Genomic DNA, 13,383 nt, shown 5'->3' with positions numbered 1-13,383 from the left:
CAGGCCAGTGGTTAAGACTCTGAGATTCCAATGCAGGGGGTGTGGGTTCCATATCTGGTCAGGGAACTTAAGATGCCACATGCTACATGGCCGAAAGATTTTTAAAAAAATAATAAAACATAGTAGCCTGTTCTGCCTATCAAATTGCCACCACTAGAAAGACAGTGAAATGTGTTGGTTGCTCAGTCGTGTGTGAATCTTTGTGACCCCACGAACTGGAGTCTGCTAGGCTCCTCTGTCCATGGATTTCTCCAGGCAAGAATACTCAAGTGGGTTGTCATGCCCTTCTCTAGAGGATCTTCTTGACCCAGGGATTGAACCCAGGTCTCCCTCATTGCAGGCAGAAAGACAGTAAACCCAATATAAATCTTATGTTGCTTTCTTGGCCTTCCCAAGGCTGATAAACCCATTGCTTTGAATTAGAGTATGATTTGAACTAGAGTTCCTCCAAAAGGAGTAGAACTCTGTCAAAAGCATCACATAGTATCTTCTGTAACCAAGTTTTTATCTTAAGGACTAACCTAAATAAGCACATATATTTGAATAGTAAGCATTTGCTTATGGCATTTTACTTACATTCTTAATCTTGACTTCTGCAAAATGTTGGACTAACAAAGTAAACCAAATGAATATGGCATACCTTGAAAATGTGTTTTAATTGTTATCTAATAGAATGAAGATTTTACAAGCTTACTGGAAGAGTATATTTACTTTGAGGGTTTGAGCATTTTTATAAAGTTGAGATTAGGATTAAAGTGTGCTTTCTTCTGCAGAATCCAAAGAAGTTTGAAGATGTTTTTGATGAAATGATCTATTTTTTAGAGCAGACTGATCACTGGGATAATACTGAAATGGAACTTGCTGCTAGAGGAGTAAGTCAGATTTTTTTATAGTATTTATCCCCTTTCATTTTTTATATATAATATTTGCATAATTTGAGGCCACTGTTTCTTTGTCCTTGTTAAATGACAGTAAAACCAATTTTGTGATCGTGATTATGATGCAGTCGTAAATAATAGCAACCACAGTCTTTATACATTGGGGCAACCATTGAAAATAGTATATTTTTTAAAAAGCCCTGTGTTCCTTCTCGCGCTTCTTCCTTCCTTCCAAAACTCAATGAGCAGAAGCTTTAGCAGAGCAGTAATGGTACCTGTATAAGGGTGGTTTCAGTTAGGACAGTGGCAGCTCAGGGGAGGCGGGGGACTGGCTACATATACAGGATCAGACAAAAATACATATATTGAGAATAATCAGAGTGAGATTTCTCATGATTAGAGAAGTGAGACATAAAAAGCCAGGGATGGAATTGGAGCTGTTAGTGTGAATTCATAGTTTACTAAATAGAGAAATATATAGGAAGTTTGCATATATGTAAACACATAAACTTACTAACTCTTCACAGAGAGGGTCTGGGAGCAAGAACACCTCAAAGGAAATTATCCCTAACACACAGATCTTGGCTTCTAAGTCCCACTCTCCACTAAAAGGAACTAGGACTCCTTGGAAATTTGGCCGATTTCAGCACCCGAATACAGAAAGCATGTGTGAGCCTGGAATATTTTGTTGTAATGGAAGCTTCAAGAATGAGTTTGCAAGGGGTTGGAAGGCTTTCTTGGCAAAGAAAACAGTAGATGCGGAAACAGAGGTGCAGTCTTCACAGTCTTTCTTTCGCTGGTGTTCTTCACTCGGTTAAGAACCTCCCAGTATCTAGTTCACACGTGCTATAGCATGTAGTACAATACAGTCTGCATGAATGAAAGAGTAAGAGATTCGTAATGTGGTGGAGAAGACAGGCAGATACCCCAGTAACTAAATGACAGGCTTCCCCTGTGGCTCAGCTGATAAAGAATCCGCCTGCAGTGCGGGAGACCTGGGTTTGATCCCTGGGTTGTGAAGATCCCCTGGAGAAGGGAAAGGCTACCCACTCCAGTATTCTGGCCTGGAGAACTCCATGGATAGTGCATGGAGTCACAAAGAGTCGGACACGACTGAGTGACTTTCACAAAAATGACAGAGCAGAGAGAGCCTGTAGATACCATAATAAAAGCACGGACAAAGGCCTCCTAGAATAGAGTGGAGGGAGAGATTAATTTCACCTCATGGGATCTAGGAAGGAACAACTGACATGTGAATTACAGTTTTTGGCTGTGAGTTGTTTTCAGTGTTGTCTCTCCTCTGTTAACCTGATTCAACTAAAAGCGTGCTACTGTTGTCATATACGAAGCCCTCACTCAGACTGTATTTCAGCTCTCTGTAATAGTAATTTCTATTTTAACTTACAATTTAATACAGGTAAAAAATCTAAACTTTTATGATGTTGTTTTGGATTTTATATTAATGGATTCCTTTGAAGATTTAGAAAACCCACCTACATCCATACAGAATGTAGTAAATAATCGCTGGCTAAACTCCTCCTTCAAAGAAACTGTAAGTGATGGTTTACCTTTCTCAACATTTAAATTTGATGAAAAGTAGTCAGAGCTGAGAAGATGAATAAGATTAATATATATAAATATATGTCTGCCTGTAGAACGACTATTATGGAAACTGAGCTCATCCTTTGATATCGGGATCAGATGTGCATGATATGTAACATATGAAAGTGAAATTTTCCTTTTGGCTCTTCTGTCAGTCCCTGCCTTGACTTTGAGGACCCAGTATTTCTTTAGATATCAAAAAACACTTGGGTTTCAAACTAGGTCAGGCCTAACAAAAAATTGTAACTGAAATGACTCTATGACTAAATAGAAATATAGCAGTTTCAGTGAAAAGATGATATATATTTTTTTGGAGGAAAATACAGTTTCTTGTTCCCAAATACTATAAAAAATTCAGGTAGAAGGGAATTCCCTGATGGTCCAGTGGTTAGGATTCTGCATTCTCAGTGCCAGAAGGCCTGGGTTCAATCCCTGGTCAAGGAATGAAGAACCCAAGGCATGGACTTGCAAACCCCCCCCTCCCCAAAAAAAGATTAAGGTAGAAAAAAGTAAGCATGTGCAAAAATAAAGTGGGTTTAAACTGTATTATTTGCTTTGAATATTTTCAGTTTCTGGGGGGTTTTTTGTACTCAGATTTCTGTTTAACATTTTTTTGGTTGGGCTGAAGTGTGTACCTTGAAGTAGGTAGAATTAATGAAAGTTAGAATCTTTAAAAAACTTTTTAAAAAGTTTCAATTGGGTATTTCACAGTTATTTTGGAAATGCCTGATACCACATTTTAAAGCATTTTTCATAAATCCACTTTTCCCTCAAAGTATGTTTTAACCATTAAAAGGTGGATGTTCTCCATTTCTGTAACTGCTTTGGGACAGTGACCTTGATCGAAGTTGGGTCATTCCACAGTAGGGTCAGATTTCTTCAGAATCCACTGGAATGTTTTAGTTCCTGTTATTATGGATGTCTCTTAGTTTTTAATTTGAATAAAACTTTTGGCTCAACTCCTAACTATTTCCAGCACTACTACAATTCTTGAGGAAAAAATATCACTTGAATTTAATTACTGAGTTCCTTGGCACCAGAGTTCAGCCTTTCTGTCAGTGGCTTTGAATTTAATTTTAAAATTTATAAATACTTTTTCATTAATATTTATAAACAATAGAAAGAACATGAACTAGTTCTTTTTGTTAATATTTTAAACATTTTAGACCTTTTCAGTTTGAATTTCTAATAAAAGTCACTCTTTTTTAAATGAAAAGTTTATATAATTATTCACTTAAATCTTGCTTTTTCTCCTCTGTATACATTTAGGCTGTGGCTTCAAGTTGTTGGTCAGTGTTGAAACAGAAAAGGCAACAGATGAAGGTAAAACTCATCATGTCTTGGATTTCTTCGTAATTTGAGGCTCCTGTTGAAGAAACATCTGAGTCAGTTTTCCGCTGGGGATGGCAGCTCATAAGCCCTGCCCTTCAAGCTCGATGAGTGATCTGTTGGCACTGGGTTGGGTTCTCTGTTTTTGAAGTTGGGAACAGAGTTTTTGCTTTTTTGTTTTTTCATTTAATGATATTATAAGATTGAAAAAATTGTTTAACATAGTGGATGTTATTTTGTGTACTCCAATTGAGAAATGATGATTGATTCTTAAAGCTGCTTTATTTAACACCAACAGTCACGTCAAGGTTTATATCCTGTGCCCGCACCGCACACCCTCCAGCCCATCTCCCCCCCCACACTCTGCTCTCGGCACACGCTCCTGTGGTACAGGACGGACTCTGGAGTGAGACTGGCTCCAGGTGCCACTTGTCAGCTGTGACCTGGGGCAAGTCTTAAGCTTCCTTGCCTTAGTTTCCTCATCTCTAAAGAAGAGCATAGTATCTACCTTGTGGGGTTTTTTGTTAGCATCGAAGTGCTTAGAGTAGTGCTTGGCGTAGTGCATCATCCAAGTGTTGGTTATCATGATTATTTTTTTATTATTTGCCCAATGACCTATAGTATTTTATCATGTCCATATTTCTAAGCCTGAGCCTTATAACTTTGAGATGGTATTTCTGAGGGCAGTGTTTTTGAGCATAGTCCTCATAGCATCTGCAGAAGGGTGCTTGTTACAAGTAATTCTGGAGACCATATATTTGAATAATTCTTGTTTAAAAGATGTTGAACAGGGATGTATTGTAAAACATGGGGAATGTAGCTAATATTTTGTAATAACAGTAAGTGTAGTGTAACCTTTAAAAATTGTATAGAAAATGAAGTACTTCCCTTGCAGTCCAGTGGTTAAGACTCCATGCTTCCACTGCAGGGGCTGCAGGTTCGACCTCTGGTCCAGGGACTAGGACCCTGCATGCTGGGCAGCACAGCCAAAAAAAAAAAGAAGAAAAAAAATTGTACAGAAAATGATTCCAAAGACCCTGTGTTTTAAACAAGTTCCCCCAAAGATGATTAGAGACTCTAATGTTTGGGAACCACTGGTTTAGGACTGGGGAATAGACTTGTCAACTTGGGTTTGATTTTCATATTCACTGGTGTGATCATAGGGTAAGTTACTGGCAGCCGACCTTCAGTTTTCCTGCTTGCAAAATGGAATTAATATTTGCCTCATAAAGCTGCTGTAAAGATGAAATGAGGTGAAACATAAAAATTAAAAGAGTAAATATGTAAAAAAAAGAGTAAATATATAAAAGTTTAATAAATAGTAGTATCTATAATAATAGCGATTGTTATGGAATATTATTAATAATATTATTATTATTATACCTAAGCTTATTTCTTCTTAATATAAATCTTGTGCCTTGGACTACTGTTCTTCGTGTACCCGGACATACCTATATATTTCACCTCTTGAGGAACTATTTCCTATACCTGGAATGCCATACTCTATCCTCTGTACTTAAATAGTTCTTACCTACTGTTCAGTTCAGATTACATTACTCCCTGGTGCCTGTGCTAACTTCTTACCTGTCTGAATTCTTAGTATAGTTAATGTATATAGTTGATATAAATATGGGATTTAGAATTTTAATATATGCAGAACATCTCTTAGACTATTGTCAGTGGATCCATGTAACCTTTTGGCCTTATTTGTGAGCTCCGATAGTTTTTATAACCCCTCTGAAGTCTCACTTTTTATGTGGGATAATGATGTTAACATGACCTACTTTTTCAGACACATTTTATTAAATTAAGTAGAACTTAGCTTATTATCTGGAATATAATAGGTACTCATTAAATGGCAACTACTGCTGTATTTTTAAATTGAGGTTTAAACGATGTCTTGCAGCCTATAAAAGAGAAAATAACTTCTCCAAGAGATAGAGCCTTAAGGCATACTTATGCCCAGTAGATGCTGTGATAAATCTCACAGGGTGCTATTTAACATGGGAAATTTAGAAAGTTATTAATAAAGACTTTCCTACATCACAGCTGTATATATTACTATTTCACAAGAAGGTGCATTACATAGTTAAATGCTTCAATAATATCTGTTTCTTAACTGAAAGTTGAAATCCTAGTAAGCGTATTTTTGTGCTTAATCAATGTAAACTTTGTTTTAGTCTTTTTCGGATAATCTAAGTAAGTGATTGAGTAGAAGTTCTTCAATTCTACTGAGCTAGCTAAAACCATGGTAGTCTCATTAATCCTAAAAATTGTACTGCTAAGGAACATTGTAGCATTCTTGTTATTGCTTGGTTACAGCACTGTGATTTCTTTTTTATGAGGTGAAATGCCTTTAAGAAGTAATGTTTTCAGCACATTGAAATTGTTGGATAGATTATGAAATGTTCATAAAGCTTTCTGTGACTCCTAACAGTTGCTTCTAAGTTTATTAGACTGGCTTATCATTGACCCTTGGTCTGTCCTCAAAAAGAGCTGGTCATATGATGGCTAGCAAGCAAATGCAGGAAGGCAAAAATAATTTGTTTCTCCTTTACTTTGCAACAGATCCCAGATGGATTTTTTGCCCATTTTTATGCCATTTGTGAGCAGATTAGTCCTGTCCTAGCCTGGGGCTTTTTGGGTCCTAGAAATTCTCTCTATGATTTATGTTGCTTCTTCAAGGTATGTTCAGTCATTGAATAATTTCTTTTTCCTAAATTGAAAAAAATTTTTACTGGTTCTTTTTGCTTTTGTAGAAGAAAGAATGTTATTTAAATATAAAGTTATAAAAGTCACCCATGCCAGTGGAACAGTTTTATATAGATCTGTGCTTTATCCTGGAGAAGAGTCAACAATTCCATTCATCATATCAATTCCTTCTGTAATGGATACATATTTTCATATGTGTTACAGTGTTAAACAAGTTGCTATAGATAATTCTTCATGCCTGACACTTTTGAAATTTGTAAAACAAATAATATCTATTTTATTGCACATGCAGCAGTTTAAAAATAAGTTCTGGTTCAAAGTCATGTGAATGATAAAATCCTAGCTATAAGAAAGAAGGTGGGAGTTTAAAATTGTATTCTAATGTCAGCAATTTAATTTGACCAAAACACAAATTGCATCTTGTTGCAGAATTTTCTGCCTGGCACAGTGCCAATAAAAGTCTCACTTTTTTTTTTTTCCATTTATTTTTATTAGTTGGAGGCTAATTACTTTACAATATTGCAGTGGGTTTTGTCATACATTGGCATGAATCAGCCATGGATTAACATGTATTCCCCATCCTGAACCCCCATCCCACCTCCCTCTCCACCCGATCCCTCTGGGTCTTCCCAGTGCACCAGGCCCGAGCACTTGTCTCATGCATCCAGCCTGGGCTGGTGATCTGTTTCACCCTAGATAATGTACATGTTTCGATGCTATTCTCTCGAAACATCCCACCCTCGCCTTCTCCCACAGAGTCCAAAATTCTGTTCTGTACATCTGTGTCTCTTTTTCTGTTTTGCATAGAGGGTTATCATTATTTAATAGTCCTGAATTTAGACTGAGTTTCAAGGAGCAAATAAAAGTAAACATAATCAAGTATAAATTTGAAAGTTTTTGATGTTTGTAGTTTTGGATGTTTCTCTATACCTTTTATTTAAAAAATTAGATTGTTTATGTGCTATTAATGTAGCATTTGTGTAAATAGCTTAGGACTTTTTTTTTTTTTTTTACTGTCATTGAAAACTCATAAATTTTACTTGACCTCTCAACTGTAGGGTAGGTGTTTAGTGGGAAAACTTTGGACTGGGAATTGTCTACCCTTAAGGAACATTTGTCGGAGAAGGCAATGGCACCCCACTCCAGTACTCTTGCCTGGAAAATCCCGTGGACAGAGGCGCCTGCTGGGCTGCCGTCAGTGGGGTCACACAGAGTCGGATACGACTGAAGCGACTTAGCAGCAGCAGCGACAGCAGCGATGAACATTCGTGACTGTGGGCAAATCATGCTTTGTTCTCCTCATCATCATCTATATAATGAGAGGACTGGACAAGCTGATAGCCAACAACCCTTCCCAGATATAAAATCCATTGAAATCTATGATGTGCCTTCTTAGTACCTCTTAACATTTGATTTCTTGAGCTTCCCTAGTAGCTCAGACGGTAAAGTACCGGCTACAATGCAGGAGAACTGGATTTGATGCCTGGGTCAGGAAGATCCCCTGGAGAAGGAAATGGCAGCCCACTCCAGTATTCTTGCCTGGAGAATCCCATGGACAGAGGAACCTGGCAGGCAAAGAGTCGGACACAACTGAGTGACTAACACATGTAACATTTGATTTCTGTAGGATAAAAGCTAAATATTCCTGTTTGTTTGTTTTCTTGTTGTTGCTCTTTGGACATACTTTTTTCCATCACAGCATAACAACCTGAGACTTAATGCTTAGTAGTATACAAGATGCTTAAAATGAGTTTCAGCCTTAGTATTAAATTACTGAAATGAAATATCCTTCACGATCTTCCACTGATTTGAGACCTGAAATTATTTTTATTTTTCACGTCTTAACTTTTTTTGGCACAGAAAAATAGACATTTGGAATTTATAATTATTGGAAACAGTTTACTCTTCTGTCTTTAAATGGTACCAGTGCTCATAGGTAACACTGAAAACGTCAGTTATTGGGAATGGACTAATAATAGTAGACCCTTACATCTATACAGTGCTCTAGTGTTTACAGGCATTTCTCAGAGAGCTCTTTTTTGGTTGTTGACCATTACGTCAGCCAAGAGTAGTAAAAACAACAAGTAGTAATTAGCTCTTATTTTACCGAAAAAGAAAACAAGACCTTCCAAAAAAGTTGAAACACTTTTCCACTGAGATTTGAAATTAGTAGTGGAAGTGACCCCTCCTTCAACATTTGTTACAACATTAGTAACTGTTTGGATTTAATATAATTTTGGTCTAACAAGTGCCAATTTGTTTTGTGTTCATTTTCCAGAATCAAGTTCTTTTCTTTCTCAAAGACATTTTTGATTTCGAGAAGGTGCGCTATTCCAGCATAGAGTCTCTAGCTGAAGACCTCATGCAGTTGCTTATTCGCCGCACTGAACTTTTAATGGCCTGTCTTGGAGCTGATGCCCTGAGGCATACAAGTAGCTGTTTAAGTGGTCATGTTCCTGTTATGCCCAGTGGCCTACTAGAAGCCAAAGTACAATAAGTACCATAAAAATCAGACAGTTTGCGTGTGCTGTGAAATATTTTGCGGTAACTATTAATTTTGTAACATATATTACACAGAACTGGTGGATATGGACTCAGGGAGGATTAAAAAAACCTTGTAAAGGATGAGTGATTGTACTGTACTTACACAGAAGTTCTGTCATTGAATCCCTGTGTGGTGTATCCAAAGTGTCTTTTTACAAGCTTTAGGGAATAATTGTTGTGAAATGTTGTATATTTTATAGAAATATTGCTTGAATTGAAACCAGTACGTGGGAATTAATCGATTTGTTGTCTTCAAGCTGTCTGAAATGTCCAGTTTCATTCTCAAAAGCTTTGTTTTTATGCTTCACACCTTGAAGATACGTACTTTAGCCAAGACTTTTATAGCCCACACATGTAAGAATATATTACTCCTAGTGTCAACGAACTTAACTTTGCCTGAAAATGTATTTTTAATTGTAAAGTTATTCGTTGTTTAGGCAGTAGTGATGTTTAATATGTACTGCTTACGTCATTGCTTGTGCATTTGCTTAAGTATTTGAATCAAAGAAATTGTAATGGCCAAGTATTGTTATAAAACATTTAAATGAATTGCCACTGAGAAGTTTACAAGTTGATATTAGATTTACTGAAGTTTCCAAAATATATTACTGTTGGTCCCATAAGTTACAATAGAGAGACTGAAGAAATTTCTTTTGTCTTGGTATAGGTAAGAGAATTTCCCTTGAATGAATATTGATTAAAAATATAACATTTGTTAACTATAACAGCAATTAAAATTTCTCCCATGTATTTTTGAGACTACCTCCCAACATTCTAAGGTATTAATTTTGACTTAGGAAAATCATTTCTTCTTTCTCCTTCTACAAAACTAGCTTTTAGTTATTTCATAGAGAACTTAGCACACTTGAGAGTTTGTCGTATTCTGCCCATATTTTTGAAATATTCATTGACACTTTGAATCTTAGGGAGGTCTTAAAGAAGACTTTTTCCCCCTGAATATAGAACAAAATATTTTTTAATGGTATGGAAGTATGTTTTCTTGTCCTTGGTGATAAATATATGAACAAATGGGTTGTTTGTATAAGGATCTGGAGTATATTAGATACTTTCACAGCTGTTTTAATTTTGTGTGTAAATTATATACCACTTATTTAGAGTGGCCGGCTCAGTATAACAATGGATTAGATTTGTTGATTTTGCTCCTAAAGTGATCTTTATTCATTTTGGGAGTGAGTTATCCAGAAGGATCTAAAATATATTTTTTTAAATGTATTTTTAGATTAAAGTGCCTAGTTTCTGATTAATGAGTAGAAAATGAAAAGTGGGGAAAGAAGCATAATCTTTTAAGTTTTAAGTTTATGTATGTGCCATATTTATGTAATACTAGTTACAAAATAGATTCAGAATCTTTATGCTATTTGCATGTACTATATTCCATAACATGTAGGTTACAGCATTAAACAATGTGAAATATTGCTATAATATTTTTTGAGTATGTAGCTCCTTGATTTTTCTTACATGTATTCTTAATTTAATACTTGACTGTTCATAATTCTTATTATTAATGGAGGAATATCTTTAGATATATCAAAGCTAAAAATTCCATTGTATAGTATTTTGTATTTTATTTTTAAATTCTGTATTTTGGTTTCTTGTTGAGGTACCACTGACCTTGAATGATTCACACATAAACACATGTCTGCCCATACTCATCCCTATTATTGTGTAAGCAAAATAGTTATTGCTTAGGTTAATTTTCCTGTTTGAAGGACTGAATGTTTTAAGCTGTGGTTTTATAAGCAAAGCTATAAGTAAACTTTTTTATTTGAGTAGAATATTGTTTGAAATCTGTTTCAAAGAATTGCACTATTTAATAATGCTGCTAGTACAAGAAACAACTCTGGGGAATTTATTTCATCAGATAAAATGAATGGCTTTCCAGAAGTTGTATTTTTCTCTTTTATGCTTCACCTTAAAAAAAAAATTGTCCATGTTTAAGAGATTGGTTTGTCCTGTTCAGTGCTTGAGGTTGATTAGTTTCTGTTCAGTTCAGAAGCTACTACTTTAGTAAGATGCTTTCTTTGTGGCCTTTGACACAAGAGACAAGAATGACCAAATAGATTTTTAGGGTAATGGGTATAAAAAAAAACCCCTCTCTATTGTAAGGGAATAAACTTGACTTTTCTACAGAAACGTCTCTTAAAAATGTTTCTAAGCACTGAAGAGTACTTAAGGTGTATGTTCCAATTTCAATTTGCCTTGAAATTGGGTTGAACAGATAAAGCAATGTTTTAAAAATAAAAAGTAAGTAAACAAGTCTAGAGCCTTTTAGAATGAAACCCTGTTTGACACTTACTCATGGTAGTAGTATCGGAAAATTGCCTTTGCCACCATGAATCCGACTATCTGCTTCCCTATATAAATTATAAGAGGACTTTGAATTAATCATGAGAAAATGGGTTTTTTTTTTCCCTCCTATTTTCTGGAGGAAAAAAAATAAGTGTTCAGGTGATTTCTATTTGATACTTTTTCTTTCTTCTTTGGTTTCTCTATATCTTTGTTCAACTAAAAGGCTAGTTATTCTTGAAGGATTACAATATGTTTATTAAATATAAAAATGAGATTCTTTTTTTAAAAAAAGGCAAGTTTTTCATACTGTAATAGTCAGCGCCAAAGAACTTTTTCCTTCCCATAAGTATTTTTTATTTCCATCTGTTTGGTTCTATTAATTTTTTCAATTAACTCACTTTATAAAAAATATTTGCAAACTTTTTCTTGCCTTAAGATGTAATATTTTCCACTTAAATGATTGCCTATGGATGATTATCTGCATTACAAGAGAATTCTTTAGCTTATCATTCCTTTAAACTTGTGAGATAGGAGTGCCAAAGTAACATTTAACATCTTCTTTGTGACCTTTCATAATCAGAAATTTTAAATTATGTTCATAACATAATTTGCTTTTATTTTAAAGTGAATACATATTAGGGAGTTATTTGGAATATGTCAATACATTTCAAAGTGATTATAAGAATGACACTAAATTAAAAAAAATTTTTTTTTGCCTGGATTAACCAAATTTAGAAGTATCTCTGTGTGTGAAACTGAAGAATTTATATAATCTGTGATTAATGGAAATAAGGGCATCCTTTCTTTGTTACTTGTGTTTCTATTGTTGTTTTGCTTAATTTGAGAACAACTGTGTATTAGCTTCACTTGGCTGATATCCGTAAGTGTGTCTATTTCCTAAGTGTAAAGACTACATTCATTAATTTATGTAAAAGTAAAACACTACAGTAGCAGAAAAAAAATAGCACTGACTCTTTAGCCAAAATAAGCACTGTTACATGGTATTTCTGTATTGCCAAATAAAAAAGTGATGGTACATCTTGCCTGATGTATTGAGTACTTTATACAATACTTATATATATTTGCAAGGTCACACTTGTCTCATTAAATCCTACATACCCTATGAAACTTTCAGTCTCCATAAGACCACATATATAGGCATGGAGGATATAGAACACTGCAGAAGTACTGAAATCAAGTGTGAAAGTATATGTTTCCTTTACATACTAACTGGGAGAGAAAATAGTTTCATGATGAATAAAGGTAAAGTACTTGTGGGGTTTTTTAATTAATAATTTCAAGGGTTATGGTTAAAATTGCCATCAAACTCAGTATGAATCTATCACATTGATGGACATGCATCCTTCCCTATTCAGACATGCCCATTGCCCACCACTTGGTAGGGGTTCAGATACATTTACTTAAGGAGAGGGATGCTGCCTGGATACTGCTGAAGATACCAGACGGAGAGAAGGGTTTATTTGGTTATAAAAACAGTATTTTGATTTGGGGCTTTTAATGAAGAGGTTTGTTTTAGAACAAACATGTACAGGATAGGTAAATGTATATAGCTATATTTTTAGACTCTTAGACATAAACTTAAGTATATTAATAAGCAAATCATATAAATAGGAGTTAAACTTTTTCCTAGCAAGGATATGAGGTTGGAGACGGAATGGAAAACTAGATCTGTGTCTCCATCTCATCTTCTGTTTTCTTTGTTGTCTGCCATCCTTTTGTTATCTCATGCCATCTTTGATGGTGCTATGTGAACTTAATATTTTGCACTTTAAATATATCTCTCCAAATTATTATGTTTGTTTAAAATACTTCTCTACAGGCATCTTGGTGTCTTCATTGCTTGCATGCTCCCAGGTGTTAGTCTGTCAGTCGTGTCTGACTCTTTATGACCCCATGGACTGTAACCTGCCAGGTTCCTCAGTCCATGGGATTCTCCAGGCAAGAATACTGGAGTGGGTTGCCATTCCCTTCTCCAGGAGATCTTCCT

At 35.3% G+C, this 13,383-nt stretch overlaps 1 protein-coding gene across 3 annotated transcripts in view; it reads left to right on the top strand.

Annotated features, from left to right (window-relative positions):
- Positions 1-12,411, top strand: part of MIGA1 (mitoguardin 1) — a 73,568-nt gene extending 61,157 nt beyond the window's left edge. For all 3 annotated transcript variants that reach the window (XM_065910676.1, XM_065910684.1, XM_065910667.1), the window contains 5 exons: positions 774-872; positions 2,296-2,430; positions 3,750-3,803; positions 6,378-6,494; positions 8,800-12,411. In XM_065910676.1, the coding sequence (XP_065766748.1) occupies positions 774-872; positions 2,296-2,430; positions 3,750-3,803; positions 6,378-6,494; positions 8,800-9,018 (624 nt within the window). In that variant the 3' untranslated portion in view covers positions 9,019-12,411. The remainder of the gene's footprint in view (positions 1-773; positions 873-2,295; positions 2,431-3,749; positions 3,804-6,377; positions 6,495-8,799) is intronic.
- The last annotated feature ends 972 nt before the right edge of the window (positions 12,412-13,383 follow it).

This window comes from Muntiacus reevesi, chromosome 1, assembly GCF_963930625.1.
Source record: "Muntiacus reevesi chromosome 1, mMunRee1.1, whole genome shotgun sequence".
Taxonomy (NCBI): Eukaryota; Metazoa; Chordata; class Mammalia; order Artiodactyla; family Cervidae; genus Muntiacus; species Muntiacus reevesi.
This window is presented reverse-complemented; position numbering and strand designations above follow the sequence as displayed.